Source organism: Entelurus aequoreus, linkage group LG18, assembly GCF_033978785.1.
Source record: "Entelurus aequoreus isolate RoL-2023_Sb linkage group LG18, RoL_Eaeq_v1.1, whole genome shotgun sequence".
In the NCBI taxonomy this organism is placed as follows: Eukaryota; Metazoa; Chordata; class Actinopteri; order Syngnathiformes; family Syngnathidae; genus Entelurus; species Entelurus aequoreus.
Window position 1 is genome coordinate 14,097,001 of NC_084748.1, and position 27,418 is coordinate 14,124,418.

Genomic DNA, 27,418 nt, shown 5'->3' on the forward strand with positions numbered 1-27,418 from the left:
ACGCTATAAGTGACCAGACGTCCGAGATCAAAACTGGGAATATAAACCCAGAGAAGGGGGAAAAAACGGTAAGCTATTTTTAAATTGAAGAAACAATATGATTATGTTATATATACATGCGTATATCCTACATAAACAATGTATGAATACATTAGATATCTATATATCTTAGGGACCTATAGACTGTATCTCTGTTGCTGCAGCAGCAGAGAGTTTATTCTGTCGTGACACTTTGTATTGATATTTTGTATTACATTCTTCCCTTAAATGATAATGTTTACAGTGATTGTTATGTATGTATTTTTTATGTATGTCGCTTTGGATAAAAGCGTCTGCCAAATACTTAAACATATACAAACACCTGAAAGTCTTTATATCAGCTAAAACCACCAATTTGTTTCACTACATTCAGAATAAAACCAAATGCTGTTTTACCCAACAATGTTAGTATTTGAATATTGTTACTTGAAGACTTATTCCTGGTTACAATTATACTGTTAAGAAAGTATTGTCTTATATTTTGCCTAAAATGAGAATGCATCATAATCAGTGGCGGGTGGTGAATTTGGTTTTAGGCGGGGCTGAAAGTTTGTAAACCAAACCCCTGTAGGGGTGTCATCCTCCCCCAGAAGATTTATTTGTGATTTTCACATACAAATATTGAATATCTTTGCTCCTTCTCAACTCTGTGGTAATATTATTTTCATAAAATACAACCAATAGTATGTTAATGTTTGTTTTTGCAAATGTGTTTATTCTGTAAAGGAATGAGTTAAATGTTTAAAATTGTTTAAACTATTAAAATTACTGTTAATAGTGCTATTATGAATTGCAATGTCAGCACTATTTTTTTTCTTGCAATTTCAAATGCACTTGTTTTAATAAATAAATACAGCGTTTTAAAAGCATACACAATCTGTGTAAAAATATTAGTCTGTGGTTAAAAGGACTTGAAAGGACTCGAAACTCAAAATGCAGGACTTGGGACTCGACTTGAGACTTTCCAGTCTTGACTTTGGACTTGACTCGGGACTTGCCTGTCTTGACTCGGGACTTGACTCGAGACTTGAGGGCAAAGACTTGAGACTTACTTGTGACTTGCAAAGCAATGACTTGGTCCCACCTCTGGTGTTTGACTCATGGTGTGGCTGGCTCCCTGCTGGGAAAGGTCTGCTTCCATCGGGCGGAAATTTAGGAGACATGATCCAGACTTGGAAAAAGTGACAATTTGTTTGTTTCAATGGAAACCCCAATCGGAAAGAACTTTAAGTTATCCTTTATTCAGAAAAACTGACTGAATAAAACAACGCTGCGGCGTTTGAACTTTAAACAGAACTGTCTCTGGGAGGTTGATTTGTGACCGCACATCACAAATATATATATATATATATATATATATATACACACACATATATATATATATATGTATATATATATATATATATATATATATATATACACTGTATGTATATATATACACTGTATGTATATATATACACTGTATGTATATATATACATACATACATGTGTATATACACTACCGTTCAAAAGTTTGGGGTCACCCAAACAATTTTGTGGAATATCCTTCATTTCTAAGAACAAGAATAGACTGTCGAGTTTCAGATGAAAGTTCTCTTTTTCTGGCCATTTTGAGCATTTAATTGACCCCACAAATGTGATGCTCCAGAAACTCAATCTGCTCTAAGGAAGGTCAGTTTTGTAGCTTCTGTAACGAGCTAAACTGTTTTCAGGTGTGTGAACATGATTGCACAAGGGTTTTCTAATCATCAATTAGCCTTCTGAGCCAATGAGCAAACACATTGTACCATTAGAACACTGGAGTGATAGTTGCTGGAAATGGGCCTCTATACACCTATGTAGATATTGCACCAAAAACCAGACATTTGCAGCTAGAATAGTCATTTAGCACATTAGCAATGTATAGAGTGTATTTCTTTAAAGTTAAGACTAGTTTAAAGTTATCTTCATTGAAAAATAAGGACATTTTAATGTGACCCCAAACTTTTGAACGGTAGTATATATATATATATATATATATATATATATATATATATATATATATATATATATATATATATATATATTATTTTTATTTTTTTTGTTGTTGTTTTTTTTTCCCCCCATTTCACATTTTATTCTGAGAAAGTAGAGCAGGTAATTTTCTTTTATTTGGATTCTTTTTCAGTCTCCTTCCTCCTACTTTCTCCTCCATGACAATTTATTTCCACTACTGCACAATCAAAAGAGGCAAGGCATGAACACTTTTGATTTTTTTACTCATTCCATTTGCACATAGGACAAAAAAGACACGAAAGGCACGTCCACAATGATGTTGATGTTCTTTGTTTTGTTTGTGCGCTTCCTGCGTCTTTTCATGTGCTTCTCACGTCTTGTCAAGTACTTTGACAGAGCTTGGTGCTATTATCTGTGCAACAAGAGGATTTGTTTTATGACAAAGAAAGCATTGTATACAGCACAAACATCATCAGCCAGATCCGCAAGATGTCTGTTAGTCTTTGTAAATAGAATTGTCACATTGAATAGGTTGGCTGGTGTGCTTCACATTATTGTGGGTTTTCGCGTTGTCTAAACTGTGACATCAGGCACCACAAATCCTTCTGACATGTAAACTGGAACCCCGAAAGTTAAAACACATTTATTCAACTTCTTTTTACCCTTGTGTGACAGAAACGATTGTCATAATGTGATTTAAACCATTTCCTTTTCAGTTAAATGTTGTATAATCGTCACAGTTTGACCCTGGGACTGATTATTTCCATTTCTAATGACTTTGTATAGGTAAAATGTTTTCATCTAAACGATTACATTCTTTAATCAGGTTAACCAGACTTTTGAATTTGGATTAATCACAATTAAATGCGCTTCTGAATTTGGATTTAACACAATTAGCCAGATTCCTGAATTTGGATTAGTCACAATTAACTGCACTTCTGAGTTAGGTTTAATCACGATTAATCACATTTGTGATATTGGTAAATCACGATTAACCACACTTGTGATTTGTGGATTAATCACGATTAACCACACTTGTGAATGGTGGATTAATCACGATTAACCACACTTGTGAATTTGGATTAATTATGATTATGCACACTTTTGAATTTGGATCAATCTCAATTAACCACCCTTTTGAATTTGGATTAGTCACAAATAATCGCACTTCTGAATTTGGATTTATCACAATTAGCCAGATTCCTGAATTTGGAATAGTCACAATTAACTGCACTTCTGAGTTAGGTTTAATCACGATTAATCACATTTGTGATATTGGTAAATCAGGATTAACCACACTTGTGATTTGTGGATTAATCAGGATTAACCACACTTGTGATTTGTGGATTAATCACGATTAACCACACTTGTGAATTGTGGATTAATCACGATTATACGCACTTGTGAATTTGGATTAATCACGATTATACGCACTTCTGAATTTGAATTAGTCACAAACAACCGCAATTCTGAATTTGTATTAATCACAATTAACTGCACTTCTGAATTTGAATTTATCACAATTAGCCAGATTCCCCAATGTGGATTAGTCACTAATAACCACACTTCTGAGTTTGGTTTAATCACAATTAACCGCACTTTAGAATTTTGTTTAATCACGATTAATCCCATTCGGGATATTGTATTAATCAGGATTAACCACACTTGTTATTTGTGGATTAATCATGATTAACCACACTTGTGAATTTGGATTAATCACGATTATACACACTTTTGAATTTGGATCAATCTCAATTAACCACCCTTCTGAATTTGGATTAGTCACAAATAACTGCACTTCTGAATTTGGATTCATCACAATTAGCCAGATTCCTGAATTTGGATTAATCACAATTAACTGCACTTCTGAGTTAGGTTTAATCACGATTAATTGCATTCGTGATATTGGTAAATCACGATTAACCACACTTGTGATTTGTGGATTAATCACGATTAACCACACTTGTGAATTGTGGATTAATCACGATTAACCACACTTGTGAATTTGGATTAATCACGATTATCAAACTTCTGAATTTGGATTAGTCACAAATAACCGCAATTCTGAATTTGTATTACCGTAATCACAATTAACTGCACTTCTGAATTTGAATTCATCCCAATTAGCCAGATTCCCCAATGTGGATTAGTCACTATTAACCGCACTTCTGAGTTTGGTTTAATCACAATTAACCGCACTTTAGAATTTTGTTTAATCACGATTAATCCCATTCAGGATATTGGATTAATCACAATTAATCACACTTGTGATTTGTGGATTAATCACAATTAACCACACTTGTGAATTGTGGATTAATCACGATTAACCACACTTGTGAATTTGGATTAATCACGATTATACACACTTTTGAATTTGGATCAATCTCAATTAACCACCCTTCTGAATTTGGATTAGTCACAAAGAACACAATTCTGAATTTGGGTTAATCACAATTAACTGCACTTCTGAATTGGGATTTATCACAATTAGCCAGATTCCTGAATGTGGATTAGTCACTATCCGCACTTTTGAATTTGGTTTAATCACAATTAACCGCACTTCTGAATTTGGTTTAATCACAATTAACCACACTTTAGAATGTTGTTTAATCACGATTAATCCCATTCGGGATATTGGATTAATCACGATTAACCACACTTGTGATTTTTGGATTAAACACAATTAACCACACTTCTGAATTTGGATTAATCACAATTAACCACACTTCTGAATTTGGATTAATCACGATCAAACACACTTTTGAAATTGGATACATCTCAATTAACCACACGTCTGAATTTGGATTAGTCACAATTAACCACACTTCTGAATTTGCATTATTCCCAAATAACCAAATTATTTTGGATTAATCATTATTATCCACATTTGTGATTTTGCATTAATTACGATTAACCACACTTGTGATTTTAGATTAATCACGATTAAACACACTTAGTACAAAGAAGAACCATGATAAACATTCTAAATTTATTTCATCCATCCATTCATTTTCAAAATAATCTTACTCATCTCACTATATAAAATGTAACTTTCTTCACTGAGTATTATTTATTTACTTATTTATTTTTATTGTCATTACTTATGGAATATATTGTGACTAAATTGAGAACAGGAAGTGAACAAAAGTTTTAGCAACTGTTATGTAAAAGAAAAGGGGTAGGATTAAGTGAACTCTGCTTCTTCCTACTCCTTTTCGAACATGTTGAAAAGAGAAACTGGAAATTGTGACGTATCAACTCAACTCAGCACACTTGTGATTTTAGATTAATCACGATTAAACACACATGTCTTTTTGAATTAATTACCATTGACCACACCTATTATTTTTGGATTAATTACGATTGACCCCACCTATTATTTTTGGATTAATTACGATTGACCCCACCTATTATTTTTGGATTAATTACGATTAACCACATTTATGATTTTGGATTAATCACGATGAATCACAGGCTATTATTACTCACTTGCATAATTTTAATAATACCTGGGATTTATATAGCGCTTTTCTAAGTACCCAAAGTCGCTTTACATGTAGAACCCATCATTCATTCACACCTGGTGGTGGTAAGCTACTTTCGTAGCCACAGATGCCCTGGGGTAGACTGACGATTTTAACTTTTTTTTAAAAAAAAACTATGATTTGGACACAAATGTAATTTTATTATCAGAATGTCAAAGGAACATTTTAAATGGTTTACTTGAATGTACATCCACACTTTTATCTAAAGTACCATTGGGGCTATTTTGGAGTAAAACATTTGTGTTGGGGAATTTTTAAAATTTATTTAATTGAAACAAATTAGACTTTGGCGCTTCCAGTATTTTGTGCCAGGCAAGTAAAAAGCAGAGTGATAATGGATGAAGGCAGACGAAAAGAATGAGATGAGTCACATGAGTCACACACCAGGTATACAGTACACACGCTTGGCTGTGCTTCCTCAGTATTCCCAGAGGGTGGCGCTGTCCAGGGAGTCGGCGATAGCCTTGAGCCCCCCGGCGTGGTCTCCTTTTAGATACTTCCCGCCCGACACACGCACCGCCATCTTGTTGAGGTCGCAGAACTCAAAGAGAAAGTGTGTGGGAGAGCCCTCGCTGCACGACACCGCCGAGTCATCGCCGACACGCCAGTACTTCCCCTGCCAATCTGCGAAAAACACGTTTGGCGTACTTAGCAGTCGTCCTTCAATAACATCCATTTCCTTCCCGCAAAAACAAAATTAGCAATACTAGCAAATACTATGAAACGTACACAAAATACATCAAATGACGATAAAAAGATAAAGCCAGCCAAAGTATAATAAGGCAAGCAAGATAAACTATGCTATACTAAGCTAAAATATAATAAGATAAACTAAGCAATTATGATATAGAGAACGGTAAGATACGAAAAACTAAACCAAGATAAACTAGGTTACAATAAACTCGGCTAAACTAAGCTACGATAGACTGTATGCTAAGATAAAGTCATTTAGATATGGCTAAACTATGTTAGACTAGCTAAAATACAATGAACTAAGATCAAATATTCTAGGCTAAACTACAATAAGATAAGATGGGGTAAAATAAAGGCTATACGTTAAGGTAAAAATGACTGAAATAAGCTAAGATCAAATAATACAAAGTCGGCTCAAATATGATAAACTAAGCTAAGCCAGGCTATACTAAGCTAAGTAACAATAAATGAAGCTAACCCGAAATACAATAAACTAAGACACGCAAAACTAGGCTAAACTGAAATAAGGTAAGCTAAGATATAATAATATAGGGTACAGTACAATACGAGAAACTAAGCCGGGCCAAGATAGACTAAACTAAGATAAGACAGGCTAAAATAAACTAGGTTAAACCAAGAAATGATGGACCTTGAGTAAGATATGTCAAGATAAAGTAGTAGAGTAGGCTAAACTATGTTAAGCTAAGTTAAAATACAAAAAACTAAACTAGACTACAAAATAAGGAGATATAAACTAAGATAGCTTTAACTTTAACTTAATAAAATAATATAGAGTAGGGTCGATAACAATAAACTAAGCTAAGCCAAGATAGGCTAAATTAGGCTAAGGCAATCCAAAATAAACTAGGCTAAACTAAACTACGATAGAATGAAGTATGCTAAGATAGAGCAAGGTAGACTCGGGTAAACTACGTTAAACTAAAATGCTAGGCTAAAATAAAATAAACTAAACAAAAGCTATCTGGGCTAAACTACAGTAAGATAAGATAGGGTGAGATAAAGACTATGCTAAGGTAAAACTAAAATAAGCTACAATAAGATAAAGTCATTTAGATATGGCTAAACTGTGTTAAATTAAATAAGACTAACTAAAATACAATGAACTAAGATAAAATATTCTAGGCTAAACTACAATAGGATAAGATAGGGTACCAGTAAAATAAAGGCTATACGTTAAGGTAAAAATTGCTGAAATAAGCTAAGAGCAAATAATATAAAGTCGGCTCAAATATGATAAACTAAGCTAAGCCAGGCTATACTAAGCTAAGTAACAATAAATTAAGCTAACCCGAAATAGAATAAACTAAGAGAAGCAAAACTAATCTAAGCTGAAAGAAGGTAAGCTAAGATATAATATAGGGTACAGTACAATACGAGAAACTAAGCTAGGCCAAGATAGACTAAACTAAGAAACCAAAAAATGATGGACCTTGAATAAGGTATGCCAAGATAAAGTAAGAGAGTAGGCTAAACTATGTTAAGCTTAGTTAAAATACAAAAAACTAAGCTAGACTACAAAATAAGGAGATATAAACTAAGATAAAATAATATAGAATACGGTCAATTACAATAAACTAAGCTAAGCCAAGATAGGCTAAATTAGGCTAAGGCAGTCTAAAATAAACTAGGCTAAACTAAACTAGGATAGAATGAAGTATGCTAAAAATAATAGACCACTGTGAGCTTTGCATGTTTTGAAAATGCCAAGAATGCAGCATTTTCGGGAGAAAAGACACAAACAAGGTAAGATGGCATGACTGAGATCAGCCTCGGCATTCCTGGCATGTTTCCAAACCGGAGGAGGACAAACATATTCACATTCTACCTTTGATGGCGTACGCTCCGTTGAGGAACTCCAGCTGGAAAACGTCGTAGGATGCTCGGTTGGAGTCCAGCGTGGCCACGCCGGCCTTACGGGCGCCGATGAAGCCGTGCTCACCGCGGAGGACGATGATTGGGCGGTTGATCAGTTTCATCAGGAAGTGCTCCGCCTCGCCTGAGTGACACCAACTCGTTAGTGTCTTTTGAGCCGACGTACGTTAAAAAATGTTGATTTATATCATAATAGATCCTGGATTGTTCAGCAAGATGAGTGTGTCAGAATAATTGGAGCTAAGTTATCACAAAACTTTGTGTTTCAATTAGTTCCCGGCGAGTGGACAAAAGCTGTCTTTGATCCTACCAAGAAGGCTTGTAAAACTCCACTGTGTGGGATGGGAAGCGACATGAAGGTGTTCTGTTTCTTTGATGTATTGTAATCCACAGAATTGAACAGTTTTACGACCTTTTCTTTGAACTGTTTTGTAATCAAAGGCGATGGCTGTTTACGACCCCCGTCCCTTTGGAAACAGCTGTTGCCATGTAATCAGGGAACGTCCAAATAAAAGAGGAGGCGTACAATCTTTCGTCAGAGCGTGGTGACACTGTGCAAGGGTACAGGTGTACGCGTTTCTCCTCATTGAGCCAAATTCAATTCTGTCTCTGTTTAATTCCTTGCTTCTTGTCTTGTTTAATAGATGTCGTCAGTGTTTGAACCCGACAGAGTGATTTTCAAAGTTAAGCTAACATAAAATACATACAAACTGAAAATCTTATCAGGTCATTATATTAACTTCCACTGTTGTTTGTACAAATATTAGCTAACATGTTATGTTTAACGGCTATAATTATCCAGTTTAGCGGATGATTTAGCATGTTTTTGGTCAAACAAAGATGGATGTGAGATTGTTGCCTATTTGTGCTCACGCAATGCATTGTGGATGTGATCAAGTGACTGGATTAGCTCGTAGCTAACTTGGCAAATTGCGAGAAATACTTCTGTTAGAATAATTGTATCTAAGTTATCACAAAAATGTTGTGTTGAAATGAGTTCCCGGCGAGAAGCAAAAGCTGTCTTTGAACCTACCAAGAAGAAGGCTTGCAAAACTCCACTGTGTAGGATGGAAAGCAACATGAAGGTGTTCTGTTTCTTTCATGTATTGAAATCAACAGAAAGATACTGTCGTGACCCAAGAACTACAAAAAACAGAGGAAGCAGGGCCTGACTCCCCTCCAGGCACCGCTTTTTTGAACTCTTTTACGAACCTCTCTTTGAACTCTTTTACGACCTCTTTTTATTAACTCTTTTACGACCTCTTTTTTGAACCGACCTTTTCTTTTGAACTGTTTTGTAATCAAAGGCGATGGCTGTTTACGACCCCCGTACCTTTGGAAACAGCTGTTGCCATGTAATCAGGGAACGTCCAAATAAAAGAGGAGGCGTACAATCTTTCGTCAGAGCGTGGTGACACTGTACAAGGGTACAGGTGTACGCGTTTCTCCTCATTGAGCCAAATTCAATTCTGTCTCTGTTTAATTCCTTGCTTCTTGTCTTGTTTAATAGATGTCGTCAGTGTTTGAACCTGACAGAGTGATTTTCAAAGTTAAGCTAACATAAAATACATACAAACTGAAAATCTTATCAGGTCATTATATTAACTTCCACTGTTGTTTGTACAAATATTAGCTAACATGTTATGTTTAACGGCTATAAATATCCAGTTTAGCGGATGATTTAGCATGTTTTTGGTCAAACAAAGATGGATGTGAGATTGTTGCCAATTTGTGCTCACGCAATGCATTGTGGATGTGATCAAGTGACTGGATTAGCTCGTAGCTAACTTGGCAAATTGCGAGAAATACTTCTGTTAGAATAATTGTATCTAAGTTATCACAAAAATGTTGTGTTGAAATGAGTTCCCGGCGAGGAGCAAAAGCTGTCTTTGAACCTACCAAGAAGAAGGCTTGCAAAACTCCACTGTGTAGGATGGAAAGCAACATGAAGGTGTTCTGTTTCTTTCATGTATTAAAATCAACAGAAAGATACTGTCGTGACCCAAGAACTACAAAAAACAGAGGAAGCAGGGCCTGACTCCCCTCCAGGCACCGCTTTTTTGAACTCTTTTACGAACCTCTCTTTGAACTCTTTTACGACCTCTTTTTTTTAACTCTTTTACGACCTCTTTTTTGAACCGACCTTTTCTTTTGAACTGTTTTGTAATCAAAGGCGATGGCTGTTTACGACCCCCGTCCCTTTGGAAACAGCTGTTGCCATGTAATCAGGGAACGTCCAAATAAAAGAGGAGGCGTACAATCTTTCGTCAGAGCGTGGTGACACTGTACAAGGGTACAGGTGTACGCGTTTCTCCTCATTGAGCCAAATTCAATTCTGTCTCTGTTTAATTCCTTGCTTCTTGTCTTGTTTAATAGATGTCATCAGTGTTTGAACCTGACAGAGTAATTTTCAAAGTTAAGCTAATATAAAAAACGTACAAACAAAGTGAAAATCTTATCAGGTCAATATATTAACTTCCACTGTTGTTTGTACAAATGTTAGCTAACATGTTGTGTTTAAAGGCTATAAATATCCAGTTTAGCGGATGATTTGGCATGTTTTTGGTCAAACAAAGATGGCTGTCAGATTGTCGCCATCTTGTTGTCACGCAATGCATTGTGGATGTGATCATGTGACTGGATTAGCTCGTAGATAACTTGGCAAATTGCGAGAAATACTTCACTGTGTGCTGCAGAAATTCTTCGGAAGTTGATAAAAACAAAATTTTTGTCCATTTTATCTCCTATAATATTTGTAAAAACCTTGGGCGATGCCTTCAAGGACATGAGCAAACCTTGGTTGTCGACAGTTGCAGCTAGCTGTCCGTTCCTCTTGGCGGTCACGTACTTCCCGTTAGCCGCGCGCACACAAACGCGACCGTCACGCCACTCCAGGTCAAAGTAAGAGTTGGCGGACCTTTCGGACACACATACAAACACTTAGCAACTTAGCATCGGGCTAGCTCTAAGGTTAGTTTGAGATGTGCTGTGTTTGTGTGTACTTAGTGGAGGCGGTGCACTGCAGTCCACCGCTGGGTGTCAGGGTCCAGTATTTGCCAGCGGCGGTCCTGAAGGCGCACTTCCTGTCTTCGGGGCTCATCTCCAGTTGGAAGACCTCCTGGTCACCTTCCTCGTCCTGATTGGCTGACAGGTCCATGCCTGGAGAAGTGGAACAGTCGGGCTGTCAGGTTTGTGTCTTTATTTACTGTAAATTGTTAATTTCATTCTCTTTGTCGGTACTTAAAAATCTTACAAAGACATATGTGTTAGCGCTATTTTGGAGACACTTTTAGCCTAAATATAATCATCTATGTCAGTGTTTTTCAACCTTTTTTGAGCCAAGGCACATTTTTTGTGTTGAAAAAATGCGGAGGCACACCACCAGCAGAAATAATTAAAACACAAAACTCAGTTGACAGTAAAAAGTCGTTGTCGCAATTGTTGGATATGACTTTAAACCATAACCAAGCATGCATCAATATAGCTCTTGTCTCAAAGTAGGTGTACTGTCACCACCTGTCACATCACGCCGTGACTTATTTTTGAGTTTTTTGATTGTCATGTCATGTTCGGACGCCGTTTTTGCTCCACAGTAAGTCTTTGCTGTCGTCCAGCATTCTGTTTTTGTTTACTTTGTAGCCAGTTCAGTTTTAGTTTTGTTCTGCATAGCCTTCCCTAAGCTTCAATGCCTTTTCTTAGGAGCACTCACCTTTTCTTTATTTTTTTGGTTTAAGCATTAGACATCTACAAAGCAATTAGCAACCTGCTGCAACCTACTGATATTTCCCGCATCTACTTTGTTTTAGCAATATTTCCCGCATCTACTTTGTTTTAGCAATCAAGAATATTTCAGTTGTTTTTATCCTTCTTTGTGGGGACATTGTTGATTGTCATGTCATGTTTGGACGCCGTCTTTGCTCCACAGTAAGTCTTTGCTGTCGTCCAGCATTCTGTTTTTGTTTACTTTGTAGCCAGTTCAGTTTTAGTTTCATTCTGCATAGCCTTCCCTAAGCTTCAATGCCTTTTCTTAGGGGCACTCACTTTTTGTTAATTTTTTTGGTTTAAGCATTAGACATCTACAAAGCAATTAGCTACCTGCTGCCACCTACTGATATGGAAGAGTATTACACGGTTACTCTGCCGAGCTCTAGACAGCACCGACACTCAACAACAGCACATCATTTGCAGACTATAATTACTGGTTTGCAAAAAACATTTTTAACCCAAATAGGTGAAATTAGATAATCTCCCACGGCACACCAGACTGTATTTCACAGTGGTTGAAAAACACTGATCTATGTTAGTGGTCTTCAACGTACCCCCAAACTGATAAGAGATGTTGCGGGGCCCCCAACTTATGTCTTAAAATAAACTGCAATAGTAAGATGTTCAAATAATACATTATAGCACCACTATTTGCTATAACTAGCTTGCAACTATCACACTAATTGCTAGCTGGCAACTGGAATGCTACTCGCTAGCTGGCAACTCGCGCCCCTATCGTTAGCTGGCAATTAGAGCGAAAATCGCGAGCTATCTTAATTGCCTACACTAATTTTTTTGCCGGGATCCCCTACTTAAATTTCCTGTGTAAAATTATGTTTTGAATTAAACTGCAATAATAAGATATTCAAATAATACAGTATAGCGGCATTATTCGCTAACTAGCTAGCAACTAACACACTAATTGCGAGCTAGCAACTGGTGCGCTAACCGTTAGCTGGCAACTGGCGCTCTAATCGCTACCTGTCAGCTGGCGCCCTAATCGTTTGCTGGCAATGAGAGCGTTATCACTGGCGATTTTAAATGCTAACATAGATTTATTAATGCAATCATTTATGCAAGTTTTTATTTTAAACCTGCAGGGTACAGTGAGTAGGGTGGCTATGCACATGCATGTGTTAAATCAATGATAATGCATATTTATTTATGTGTAAAAAAAATCTACATTTATAGAAAAATATATTTAAAACATCTAATTAAAAAATTGGGGCCCCTCGAGGGTTGAAGACCACTAATCTATATGTATTCATATATATATATATATATATATATATATATATATATATATATATATATATATATATATATATATATATATATATATATATATATATATATATATATATATATATATATATGTATACATGAATCTTTGTGCGCCACACGATACGACTCGATTCTCAATTCAAAATCTATACTGTTTTAATAACATTGGGTGCCAGTCCTAGGATTAACTACATTCCTCCATAAAATAGATAAACAGCTCTGATAAAATTATATAGTATTTGAAAGAAAACTGGTTTTGTTTAATTAAATGCTACCCACATTTAATCAAGTCAAATACATTTAAAGACTTGTCCAGGGTGTACGCCGCCTTCCTCACGAATGCTGCTGGGATAGGCTCCAGCCCCGCGACCCCAAGAGGAACAAGCGGTAGAAAATATATTTGTGCATAAGTATATGTGTGTATATGTATGTGTGTGTGTATATGCCTGTGTATATATGTATGTGTGTGTGTATATATGTATGTGTGTATATATACTGTATGTGTGTGTGTGTATATGCATGTGTGTGTTTAGGTGTATATACATTTGTGTGCATGAATATATATATATATATATATATATATATATATATATATATATATATATATATATATATATATATATATATATATATATATATATGTGTGTGTGTATATATTTGCATGTGTATGTGTATATATGTATGTGTGTGTATATATACTGTAAATGTGTGTATATGTGAATGTGTGTATATACATTTGCGTGTGTGTGTATATATGTGTGTGTATATATATGTGTGTGTATATATATATGCATGTGTGTGAATGTATACGTATGTGTGTGTATATTTATGTGTGTGTATATGTATGTTTGTGTATATACTGTATATGTATGTGTGTGTGTATATATGGATGTGTAGATGTGTATATGTGTACATATAAAGTATTTGTGTTTGTATATATATATATATGTATATATGTTTGTATATATATGTATGTGTGTTCGTATATCTGTGTACATATATTTGTGTGTGCGGGTGTATATATGTGTATGTGCGTGAAAAATGTGTGTAGGTGTGTGTATATATGTACGTGTGTATATATACTGTGTGTGAATGTGTGTATATACATTTGCGTGTGCACGTGTATATATATATTTGTATATATATATGTGTGTATATATATATATATATATATATATACATACATGTATATATATATATATATATACATACATATATACATGTATATATATATATATATATATATATATATATATATATATATATATATATATATATATATATATATATATATATATATATATATATATATATATATATATATATATATATATATAAAGGCAGCAGACAACCTTCTGTATTTTTTTTTTTAATTAGCTCAACAAGATGGCAATAGCTGCTGCATTTGAGCTAGCTGATGATGAACATAATTATATTTTTAATACGTCAAAGAGACTCCATCCATCACGGTCTACTTTCACTCCTCCGTGTGATCTTGTCGTCTCCACGACAACCAGCCCGTGTCCTGTGATAGACTCCAAATCCAAATACTGCAAGAGTAGCGATGATGCGAGTGTAGAATTACTGCAGCAAATATGTCAAACTCTTCAGCCAGAAGAGGAAGAGGAGGGGCGTGATGATGAATACCACATGGTGCACATACTTTATTACTAGTATGACAATAACTTCATGTACGCTACAAGAAAATACTGTTTTTTTATTTTAATTTTAAATATCATCAATCACTACTGCTACTGCAAACAAATGAAGTAATTAGTCATTCAAAAAAACTTCACAATGCAAATTGTTCTACATAACGCCCTGCTTGTTGCTAGGCAGAATTCATATACTTAACCTTTTGAGCAGATTTCTCAAAAAAACAGAAGAGCTCTCCTATATAGAGGATCTTTGACAAGTGTTTTTTCTCTGGGTTCTAAAAAAAACAGCAAAGCTCGTCTGTAGAAGGTCTTTGACAATAGCCTTTTTCCAGCAGATTACTAAAAACAGCAGTGCTCTCCTGACATATAAAGGATCTTTGACTAGCATTTGTTTTTACAAAGATTTTTAAAAAAGCAGAGCGCTCCTCCCATTTTCCAGTATGGTCCTTAAAACAGGAGCATAAACTATATTGTCATAGAGGATATTTGACTCGTGTTTTTGTCGGATTAGAAGCCTGGTGAAGCCAATAATAAACACAACAGCGCTCTGTCACATGTAGACAATCTTTGATTGGCATTTTTGACAGAGGTTCCAAACAAAAATGCTGGTCAAAGATCCTTTATTTGCCAGTATGGTCCTTAAAACAGGAGTATAAACTATCCTCTTATAGAGGATCTTTGACTGGTATTTTTGTCATATTAGAAGCCTGGTGAAGCCAATAATTAAAACAGCAGCACTCTCCTAACATATAGACAATTTTTGATTAGCAATTTTGACAAAGGTTGTAAAAAACTGCAGAGGTCTTATGCCACACTGTAGAAGGCCTTATTTGACTATAGCATTTTTGCGGTGGTGGATTCCTGAAAACAGCAGCACTCTTCCGTCATATAGACAATCTTTGATTCGCATTTTTGACAAAGGTTCCAAACAAAAATGCTGGTCAAAGATCCTTTATTTGCTGGTATAGGTCGATCTGTCGATCGAGTATAAACTATCCTGTCAAAGAGGATCTTTGACTCGTGTTTTTGTCGGATTAGAAGCCTGGAGAAGCCAATAATTAAAACAGCCACTCTCTCTTGTCAATAGACGATCTTTGATTCACATTTTTGACAAAGGTTCCAAGCAAAAATTCTGGTCAAAGATCTTTTTTTGCCAGTATGGTCCTTAGAACAGGAGTATAAACTATCCTGTTATAGAGGATCTTTGACCGGTGTTTTTGTCGAATTAGAAGCCTGGTGAAGCCAATAATTAAAACAGCAGCACCCTCTTGTCACATAGACAATCTTTGATTCACATTTTTGCGGCGGTGGCTTCCTGAAAACAGCAGCACTCTTCCGTCATATAGACAATCTTTGATTTGCATTTTTGACAAAGGTTCCAAATAAAAATGCTGTTTAAAGATCCTTTATTTGCTAGTATAGGTCGAGTTGTCGATCGAGTATTAACTATCCTGTTACAGAGGATCTTTGACTGGTGTTTTTGTCGAATTAGAAGCCTGGAGAAGCCAATAATGAAAACAGCCACACTCTCTTGTCAACAGACGATCTTTGATTCACATTTTTGACAAGGGTTCCGAGCAAAAATTCTGGTCAAAGATCTTTTTTTGCCAGTATGGTCCTTAAAACAGGAGTATAAACTATCCTGTTATAGAGGATATTTGCCTCGTGTTTTAGTCGGATTAGAGGCCTGGTGAAGCCAATAATTAAAACAGCCACACTCTCTTGTCAAAAGACGATCTTTGATTCACATTTTTTAAAGGGTTCCAATTGCAAAAATCCTGGTCAAAGATCCTTTATTTGCCAGTATAGGTCGAGTTGTCGATCGAGTATTAACTATCCTGTCATAGAAGCCACTAATAATAACAGCAGCACTCTCCTCCCATATAGACGATCTTTGATTAACATTTTTGACAAGGGTTCCAAGCAAAAATTCTGGTCAAAGATCCTTTTTTTGCCTGTATGGTCCTTAGAACAGGAGTATAAACTATCCTGTTATAGAGGATCTTTGACCGGTTTTTGTCGGTGGATTCCTGAAAACAGCAGCACTCTTCCGTCATATAGACAATCTTTGATTTGCATTTTTGACAAAGGTTCCAAACAAAAATGCTGGTCAAAGATCCTTTATTTGCCAGTATGGTCCTTAAAAAAGGAGCATAAACTATCTTGTCATAGAGGATCTTTGACTCATGGTTTTTTTTTTGTATTAGAAGCCTGGTGAAGCCAATAATAAAAACAACAGCACTCTGTCACATTTAGACAATCTTTGATTGGCATTTTTGACAAAGGTTCCAAAAAAATAATGCTGGTCAAAGATCCTTTATTTGCCAGTATGGTCTTTAAAACAGGAGTATAAACTATCCTGTTATAGAGGATCTTTGACTCGTGTTTTTGTCGGATTAGAAGCCTGGTGAAGCCAATAATAAAAACAACAGCACTCTGTCACATATAGACAATCTTTGATTGGCATTTTTAACAAAGGTTCCAAACAAAAATGCTGGTCAAAGATCCTTTATTTGCCAGTATAGTCCTTAAAACAGGAGTATAAACTATCCTGTTATAGAGGATCTTTGACTTGTGTTTTTGTCGGATTAGAAGCTTGGTGAAGCCACTAATAAAAACAGCAGCACCCTCTTGTCACATAGACGATCTTTGATTCGCATTTTTGACAAAGGTTCTAAAATAACTGCAGAGGTCTCATGTCATACTGTAGAAGGCCTTATTTGACTATAGCATTTTTGCGGCGGTGGATTCCTGAAAACAGCAGCACTCTTCCGTCATATAGACAATCTTTGATTTGCATTTTTGACAAAGGTTCCAAAAAAAATGCTGTTTAAAGATCCTTTATTTGCTAGTATAGGTTGATCTGTCGATCGAGTATAGACAATCTTTGATTCGCATTTTTGACAAAGGTTCCAAACAAAAATGCTGGTCAAAGATCCTTTATTTGCCAGTATGGTCCTTAAAAAAGGAGCATAAACTATCTTGTCATAGAGGATCTTTGACTCATGTTTTTTTTTTGTATTAGAAGCCTGGTGAAGCCAATAATAAAAACAACAGCACTCTGTCACATTTAGACAATCTTTGATTGGCATTTTTGACAAAGGTTCCAAAAAAATAATGCTGGTCAAAGATCCTTTATTTGCCAGTATGGTCTTTAAAACAGGAGTATAAACTATCCTGTTATAGAGGATCTTTGACTCGTGTTTTTGTCGGATTAGAAGCCTGGTGAAGCCAATAAAAACAACAGCACTCTGTCACATATAGACAATCTTTGATTGGCATTTTTAACAAAAGGTTCCAAACAAAAATGCTGGTCAAAGATCCTTTATTTGCCAGTATAGTCCTTAAAACAGGAGTATAAACTATCCTGTTATAGAGGATCTTTGACTTGTGTTTTTGTCGGATTAGAAGCTTGGTGAAGCCACTAATAAAAACAGCAGCACCCTCTTGTCACATAGACGATCTTTGATTCGCATTTTTGACAAAGGTTCTAAAATAACTGCAGAGGTCTCATGTCATACTGTAGAAGGCCTTATTTGACTATAGCATTTTTGCGGCGGTGGATTCCTGAAAACAGCAGCACTCTTCCGTCATATAGACAATCTTTGATTTGCATTTTTGACAAAGGTTCCAAAAAAATGCTGTTTAAAGATCCTTTATTTGCCAGTATAGGTCGAGTTGTCGATCGAGTATTAACTATCCTGTTACAGAGGATCTTTGACTGGTGTTTTTGTCGAATTAGAAGCCAGGAGAAGCCAATAATTAAAACAGCCACACTCTCTTGTCAATAGACGATCTTTGATTCACATTTTTGACAAAGGTTCCAAGCGAAAATGCTGGTCAAATAACCTTTTTTTGCCAGTATGGTCCTTAGAACAGGAGTATAAACTATCCTGTCATAGAGGATCTTTGACTGGTTTTTGTCGGATTAGAGGCCTGGTGAAGCCAATAATTAAAACAGCCACCCTCTTGTCAATAGACGATCTTTGATCCACATTTTTGACAAAGGTTCCAAACAAAAATGCTGGTCAAAGATCCTTTTTTTGCCAGTATGGTCCTTAAAACAGGAGTATAAACTATCCTGTTATAGAGGATCTTTGACTCATGTTTTTGTCGGATTAGAAGCCTGGTGAAGCCAATAATAAAAACAACAGCACTCTGTCACATATAGACAATCTTTTATTGGCATTTTTAACAAAGGTTCCAAACAAAAATGCTGGTCAAAGATCCTTTTTTTGCCTGTATGGTTCTTAGAACAGGAGTATAAACTATCCTGTCATAGAGGATCTTTGACTCGTGTTTTTGTCTGATTAGAAGCCTGGTGAAGCCAATAATTAAAACAGCAGCACCCTCTTGTCACATAGACGATCTTTGATTCGCATTTTTGACAAAGGTTCTAAAAAACTGCAGAGGTCTCATGTCATACTGTAGAAGGCCTTATTTGACTATAGCATTTTTGCGGCGGTGGATTCCTGAAAACAGCAGCACTCTTCCGTCATATAGACAATCTTTGATTTGCATTTTTGACAAAGGTTCCAAAAAAATGCTGTTTAAAGATCCTTTATTTGCTAGTATAGGTTGATCTGTCGATCGAGTATAGACGATCTTTGATTCGCATTTTTGACAAAGGTTCCAAACAAAAATGCTGGTCAAAGATCCTTTATTTGCCAATATGGTCCTTAAAAAAGGAGCATAAACTATCTTGTCATAGAGGATCTTTGACTCATGTTTTTTTTTGTATTAGAAGCCTGGTGAAGCCAATAATAAAAACAACAGCACTCTGTCACATTTAGACAATCTTTGATTGGCATTTTTGACAAAGGTTCCAAAAAAATAATGCTGGTCAAAGATCCTTTATTTGCCAGTATGGTCTTTAAAACAGGAGTATAAACTATCCTGTTATAGAGGATCTTTGACTCGTGTTTTTGTCGGATTAGAAGCCTGGTGAAGCCAATAATAAAAACAACAGCACTCTGTCACATATAGACAATCTTTGATTGGCATTTTTAACAAAGGTTCCAAACAAAAATGCTGGTCAAAGATCCTTTATTTGCCAGTATAGTCCTTAAAACAGGAGTATAAACTATCCTGTTATAGAGGATCTTTGACTTGTGTTTTTGTCGGATTAGAAGCTTGGTGAAGCCACTAATAAAAACAGCAGCACCCTCTTGTCACATAGACGATCTTTGATTCGCATTTTTGACAAAGGTTCTAAAATAACTGCAGAGGTCTCATGTCATACTGTAGAAGGCCTTATTTGACTATAGCATTTTTGCGGCGGTGGATTCCTGAAAACAGCAGCACTCTTCCGTCATATAGACAATCTTTGATTTGCATTTTTGACAAAGGTTCCAAAAAAATGCTGTTTAAAGATCCTTTATTTGCCAGTATAGGTCGAGTTGTCGATCGAGTATTAACTATCCTGTTACAGAGGATCTTTGACTGGTGTTTTTGTCGAATTAGAAGCCAGGAGAAGCCAATAATTAAAACAGCCACACTCTCTTGTCAATAGACGATCTTTGATTCACATTTTTGACAAAGGTTCCAAACAAAAATGCTGGTCAAAAAACCTTTTTTTGCCAGTATGGTCCTTAGAACAGGAGTATAAACTATCCTGTCATAGAGGATCTTTGACTGGTTTTTGTCGGATTAGAGGCCTGGTGAAGCCAATAATTAAAACAGCCACCCTCTTGTCAATAGACGATCTTTGATCCACATTTTTGACAAAGGTTCCAAACAAAAATGCTGGTCAAAGATCCTTTTTTTGCCAGTATGGTCCTTAAAACAGGAGTATAAACTATCCTGTTATAGAGGATCTTTGACTCGTGTTTTTGTCGGATTAGAAGCCTGGTGAAGCCAATAATAAAAACAACAGCACTCTGTCACATATAGACAATCTTTGATTGGCATTTTTAACAAAGGTTCCAAACAAAAATGCTGGTCAAAGATCCTTTTTTTGCCTGTATGGTTCTTAGAACAGGAGTATAAACTATCCTGTCATAGAGGATCTTTGACTCGTGTTTTTGTCTGATTAGAAGCCTGGTGAAGCCAATAATTAAAACAGCAGCACCCTCTTGTCACATAGACGATCTTTGATTCGCATTTTTGACAAAGGTTCTAAAAAACTGCAGAGGTCTCATGTCATATATACTGTAGAAGGCCTTATTTGACTATAGCATTTTTGTGGCGGTGGATTCCTGAAAACAGCAGCACTCTTCCGTCATATAGACAATCTTTAATTTGCATTTTTGACAAAGGTTCCAAAAAAAATGCTGTTTAAAGATCCTTTATTTGCTAGTATAGGTCGAGTTGTCGATCGAGTATTAACTATCCTGTTACAGAGGATCTTTGACTGGTGTTTTTGTCGAATTAGAAGCCAGGAGAAGCCAATAATTAAAACAGCCACACTCTCTTGTCAATAGACGATCTTTGATTCACATTTTTGACAAAGGTTCCAAACAAAAATGCTGGTCAAATAACCTTTTTTTGCCAGTATGGTCCTTAGAACAGGAGTATAAACTATCCTGTTATAGAGGATCTTTGACTGGTTTTTGTCGGATTAGAGGCCTGGTGAAGCCAATAATTAAAACAGCCACCCTCTTGTCAATAGACGATCTTTGATCCACATTTTTGACAAAGGTTCCAAACAAAAATGCTGGTCAAAGATCCTTTTTTTCCCAGTATGGTCCTTAAAACAGGAGTATAAACTATCCTGTTATAGAGGATCTTTGACTCATGTTTTTGTCGGATTAGAAGCCTGGTGAAGCCAATAATAAAAACAACAGCACTCTGTCACATATAGACAATCTTTGATTGGCATTTTTAACAAAGGTTCCAAACAAAAATGCTGGTCAAAGATCCTTTTTTTGCCTGTATGGTTCTTAGAACAGGAGTATAAACTATCCTGTCATAGAGGATCTTTGACTCGTGTTTTTGTCGGATTAGAAGCCTGGTGAAGCCAATAATTAAAACAGCAGCACCCTCTTGTCACATAGACGATCTTTGATTAGCATTTTTGACAAAGGTTCTAAAAAACTGCAGAGGTCTCATGTCATACTGTAGAAGGCCTTATTTGACTATAGCATTTTTGCGGCGGTGGATTCCTGAAAACAGCAGCACTCTTCTGTCATATAGACAATCTTTGATTTGCATTTTTGACAAAGGTTCCAAATAAAAATGCTGTTTAAAGATCCTTTATTTGCCAGTATAGGTCGAGTTGTCGATCGAGTATTAACTATCCTGTTACAGAGGATCTTTGACTGGTGTTTTTGTCGAATTAGAAGCCAGGAGAAGCCAATAATTACAACAGCCACACTCTCTTGTCAATAGACGATCTTTGATTCACATTTTTGACAAAGGTTCCAAACAAAAATGCTGGTCAAATAACCTTTTTTTGCCAGTATGCTCCTTAGAACAGGAGTATAAACTATCCTGTCATAGAGGATCTTTGACTGGTTTTTGTCGGATTAGAGGCCTGGTGAAGCCAATAATTAAAACAGCCACCCTCTTGTCAATAGACGATCTTTGATCCACATTTTTGACAAAGGTTCCAAACAAAAATGCTGGTCAAAGATCCTTTTTTTGCCAGTATGGTCCTTAAAACAGGAGTATAAACTATCCTGTTATAGAGGATCTTTGACTCATGTTTTTGTCGGATTAGAAGCCTGGTGAAGCCAATAATAAAAACAACAGCACTCTGTCACATATAGACAATCTTTGATTGGCATTTTTAACAAAGGTTCCAAACAAAAATGCTGGTCAAAGATCCTTTTTTTGCCTGTATGGTTCTTAGAACAGGAGTATAAACTATCCTGTCATAGAGGATCTTTGACTCGTGTTTTTGTCTGATTAGAAGCCTGGTGAAGCCAATAATTAAAACAGCAGCACCCTCTTGTCACATAGACGATCTTTGATTAGCATTTTTGACAAAGGTTCTAAAAAACTGCAGAGGTCTCATGTCATACTGTAGAAGGCCTTATTTGACTATAGCATTTTTGTGGCGGTGGATTCCTGAAAACAGCAGCACTCTTCTGTCATATAGACAATCTTTGATTTGCATTTTTGACAAAGGTTCCAAATAAAAATGCTGTTTAAAGATCCTTTATTTGCCAGTATAGGTCGAGTTGTCGATCGAGTATTAACTATCCTGTTACAGAGGATCTTTGACTGGTGTTTTTGTCGAATTAGAAGCCAGGAGAAGCCAATAATTACAACAGCCACACTCTCTTGTCAATAGACGATCTTTGATTCACATTTTTGACAAAGGTTCCAAACAAAAATGCTGGTCAAATAACCTTTTTTTGCCAGTATGCTCCTTAGAACAGGAGTATAAACTATCCTGTCATAGAGGATCTTTGACTGGTTTTTGTCGGATTAGAGGCCTGGTGAAGCCAATAATTAAAACAGCCACCCTTTTGTCAATAGACGATCTTTGATCCACATTTTTGACAAAGGTTCCAAACAAAAATGCTGGTCAAAGATCCTTTTTTTGCCAGTATACTGTAGAAGGCCTTATTTGACTATAGCATTTTTGTGGCGGTGGATTCTTGAAAACAGCAGCACTCTTCTGTCATATAGACAATCTTTGATTTGCATTTTTGACAAAGGTTCCAAAAAAAATGCTGTTTAAAGATCCTTTATTTGCTAGTATAGGTTGATCGGTCGATCGAGTATAGACGATCTTTGATTCGCATTTTCGACAAGGGTTCCAAATAAAAATGCTTGTAAAAGAACGTTATCTGGCAGCATAACAGGAGTATATACTCTTCTGCCATGGAGGATCTTTGACTAGTGTAACAAAAAGAGCGCCATCTAACGGTCGCGGTGTCTCACCTTGCCTGGTGGACACGTTCCTGTCGTTGGCCGCGGTGAGGACAACCTGCGCGCGGCTCCTCTCCAGGCCGAACAATTCATCCTTCCCCACCCGGGTCACCTTCCCGGACTTGACGGTGCCCGTCGGCCCCACCGGCGCCAGGTAGCGGCCACCGCAGTCTCGGAAGGCCACCTTGCCGGAGCGGAACTCCAGCACGAAGCCGGTGTCCGCCTCGGTGGCCGCGGCCAGGCCGCCGTCCCCGCGCAGGAAGCGGTTGTCCGAGGTCTCCAGGTGGTAGCGCTGGTCGCGGTAGACCAAGGTGATGAGCGAGTCCACCCCCCAGGGCGCGTCCCGGTCCACGGACACCTCCCCTTGCGCGGCGCCCAGGCGCACGAAGCGTTTCCGCGCCACGCTGTAGAGGTTGACCTGCGGGTGCACGGCCAGGTGGACGCCCCACCTCTCCGCCGCCGAGGACGCCTGCGCGAAGCAGGTGATCCGGTCCTGGCCGCCGCCCAGGTAGCGGCCGTGCGGCTCCGACTGCAGCGACCAGCGGCCGTCCTCATGCGCCGCGATGAGGAAGCGGCAGTCCGGGGAGCGCGCCTCCGCGTCCGCCGTCACCTTGCCGTCCTTGTCCGCCGCCAGGTAGCGGCCCAGGTGGGACAGCAGGAAGACCACGCTGCCGTCCTCGCCGGTCTGCTCCAGCGTCCACGTCTGCTTCTTCTTCAGGCTGCCGGCCGACGCGTTGATCTTGAAGCCGAACGTCTCGGCCGTCAAGTACTTGGCCTCGCTGTTGACGAGTCCCAGCGGGACGCGCAGCAGGTCCCCGCCGGCCCAGTTGGCGGACATGATTGACGCGCAGAGGACAAAGACTGCTGCTGAGGATGAAGAAGAGGAGGAGGAGGAGGAGGATGGGTGTCCCCTAACCGAAGACCACCCTTACTGGAGCTGCTAGACACGCCTCTGCAGGGAGACTGAGACCAGCGCATTGGACACAACCGCCCCCAGGCTGCTGGGGAAAACCAGCATTTTGGAACATATCATTAAATATGATGTGTATTTTCCTACAATCTAACTATGTTGCACTTTTATTTACCATAAGTTTAAACTCAGTATCTTATGACGTCATCAATCCTCATCCTAACATTCTTGGAGGATTAAAACATGGAGAATGTTGCATGCACCGAAAAAAACAACAACAACACAAAGCAGAAAAATACTGAAGTTACGTCACACTTTTTCAAGGTATTTGACTAGCGTTTTTTTAGTGGTAGATTATCCAAAATAGCAGAGTGCTCCTGTCATACAGAGGATCTTTCAGTAGCATTTTTGCAGTATTCTAATACCCCCAAAATGTGCTATTTTATGGAAGGTATTTGACTAGGGTTTTTGCAGTAGATTCCCAAAATAGCAGTGTTCCTGTCATCTAGAGCAGTGTTTTTCAACCACTGTGCCGCGGCCCACTAGTGTGCCGTGAGATATAGTCTGGTGTGCCGTGGGAGATTATATAATTTCACCTATTTGGGTTAAAAATATTTTTTTGCAAACCAGTAATTATAATCTGCAAATTATGTGTTGTTGTTGAGTGTCTGTGCTGTCTAGAGCTCAGCAGATTAACCGTGTAATACTCTTCCATATCAGTAGGTGGCAGCCGGTAGCTAATTGCTTTGTAGATGTCAGAAACAGCGGGAGGCAGTGTTTAGGTAAAAAGGTGTCTAATGCTTAAACCAAAAATAAACAAAAGGTGAGTGCCCCTAAGAAAAGGCATTGAAGCTTAGGGAAGGCTATGCAGAACGAAACTAAAACTGAACTGGCTACAAAGTAAACAAAAACAGAATGCTGGACGACAGCAAAGACTTACTGTGAAGCAAAGACGGCGTCCACTATGTACATCCGAACATGACATGACAATCAACAATGTCCCCACAAAGAAGGATAAAAACAACTGAAATATTCTTGATTAGTAACACAAAGTAGATGCGGGAAATATCGCTCAAAGAAAGACATGAAACTGCTACAGGAAAATACCAAAAAAAGAGAAACAGCCACCAAAATAGGAGCGCAAGACAAGAACTAAAACACTACACACAGGAAAACAGCAAAAAACTCCAAATAAGTCAGGGCGTGATCTGACAGGTGGTGACAGTACACCTACTTTGAGACAAGAGCTATATCGATGCATAATTGGTTATGGTTTAAAGTCACATCCAACAATTGCGACAACTACTTTTTATTGTCAACTGAGTTTCATTTTTTAATGATTTCTGCTGGTGGTGTGCCTCCGGATTTTTTCCACGCAAAAAGTGTGCCTGGGCTCAAAAAAGGTTGAAAAACATTGATCTAGAGAAGATCTTTGACTAGCATTTGTGCAGTAGTTTCCCAAAAATAGCAGAGTACTCCTGTCATACAGAGGATCTTTCAGTAGCATTTTTGCAGTATTCTAATTCCCCCAAATAGAAAGGTGCTATTTTATGGAAGGTATTTGACTAGGGTTTTTGCAGGAGATTCCCAAAAATAGCAGAGTGCTCCTGTCATCTAGAAGGTGTTTGACTAGCATTTTTGCAGTAGATTCCCAAAAACAGCAGAGTGTTCCTGTCATCTAGAACAGTGGTCCCCAACCACCGGGTGGCGGCCCGGTACCAGTCCATAGATCGATTGGTACCGGGCCGCACAAGAAATAAAAAAATATATATATATTTTTTAAATTAAATCAACATAAAAAACACAAGATACACTTACAATTAGTGCACCAACCCAAAAAACCTCCCTAGACCTTCTAGATGACAGGAGCATTCTGCTATTTTTGGAGCTCTACTGCAAAAACGCTAGTCAAAAATCTTCTAGAATAGATGACAGGAGCACACTGCTATTTTTAGGAATCTACTGCAAAAAGGCTAGTCAAAGACCTTCTAAATGACAGGAGCACTGTGTTATTTTTGGGAATCTACAAAACACAAGTCAAAGACCTTCTAGATCAGTGGTCCCCAACCTTTTTGTAGCTGCGGACCGGTCAACGCTTGAAAATTTGTCCCACGGACCAATTTATTTGTTTGTTTTTTTGTCATAAAAAAATACAATCATGTGTGTTTACGGACTGTATCCCTGCAGACTGTATTGATATATATTGATATATAATGTAGGAACCAGAAATATTAATAACAGAAAGAAACAACCCTTTTGTGTGAATGAGTGGGGGAGGGAGGTTTTTTGGGTTGGTGCACTAATTGTAAGTGAATCTTGTGTTTTATGTTGATTTAATAAAAAATAAAAAATAAAATAAAAAGTTTGCTTTTTTATATAATTTTTTTAATTTCTTGTGTGGCCCGGTACCAATCGATCCACGGACCGGTAGCGGGCCGCGGTTCAGTGGTTGGGGACCACTGATCTAGAAGGTCTTTGACTAGCATTTGTGCAGTAGATTCCCAAAAATAGCAGTGTTCTCCTGTCATCGAGAAGATCTTTGACTATTGTTTTTGCAGTACAGCTCTAAAAATAGCAGGGTGATCCTGTCATCTAGTAGGTCTTTGACTTGCGTTTTTAGATTCCCAATAATAACAGAGTGCTCCTGTCATTTAGAAGGTCTTTGACTAGCATTTTTGCAGTAGATTCCCAAAAATAGCAGTGTGCTCCTGTCATCAAGACGATGTTTTACTAACATTTTTGCAGTAGAGCTCCGAAAATAGGAGGGTGATCCTGTCATCTAGAAGGTCTGTGGCTAGTGTTTTTGCAGTAGATTC

The 27,418-nt window shown here is 37.4% G+C and overlaps 1 protein-coding gene across 2 annotated transcripts; it reads right to left on the bottom strand.

Moving 5' to 3' along the window:
* Window positions 1-4,279: 4,279 nt before the first annotated feature.
* On the bottom strand, window positions 4,280-24,614 carry LOC133633836 (fascin-like). 2 transcript variants are annotated; one of them, XR_009821839.1, is made up of 6 exons: window positions 23,705-24,614; window positions 11,168-11,324; window positions 10,961-11,082; window positions 8,119-8,289; window positions 5,408-6,203; window positions 4,280-5,373 (listed from the first exon to the last, which is right to left on the bottom strand). XR_009821839.1 is itself a non-coding variant. In XM_062026570.1 (5 exons), the coding sequence occupies exons 1-5, from the start codon at window positions 24,528-24,530 to the stop codon at window positions 5,998-6,000; spliced, it is 1,482 nt and encodes a 493-aa protein (XP_061882554.1). In that variant the 5' UTR covers window positions 24,531-24,614; the 3' UTR covers window positions 4,280-5,997. The 2 variants fall into 2 exon arrangements, 1 of the variants encoding a protein (XP_061882554.1); XM_062026570.1 differs by having other exon boundaries at window positions 4,280-6,203.
* Window positions 24,615-27,418: the final 2,804 nt, after the last annotated feature.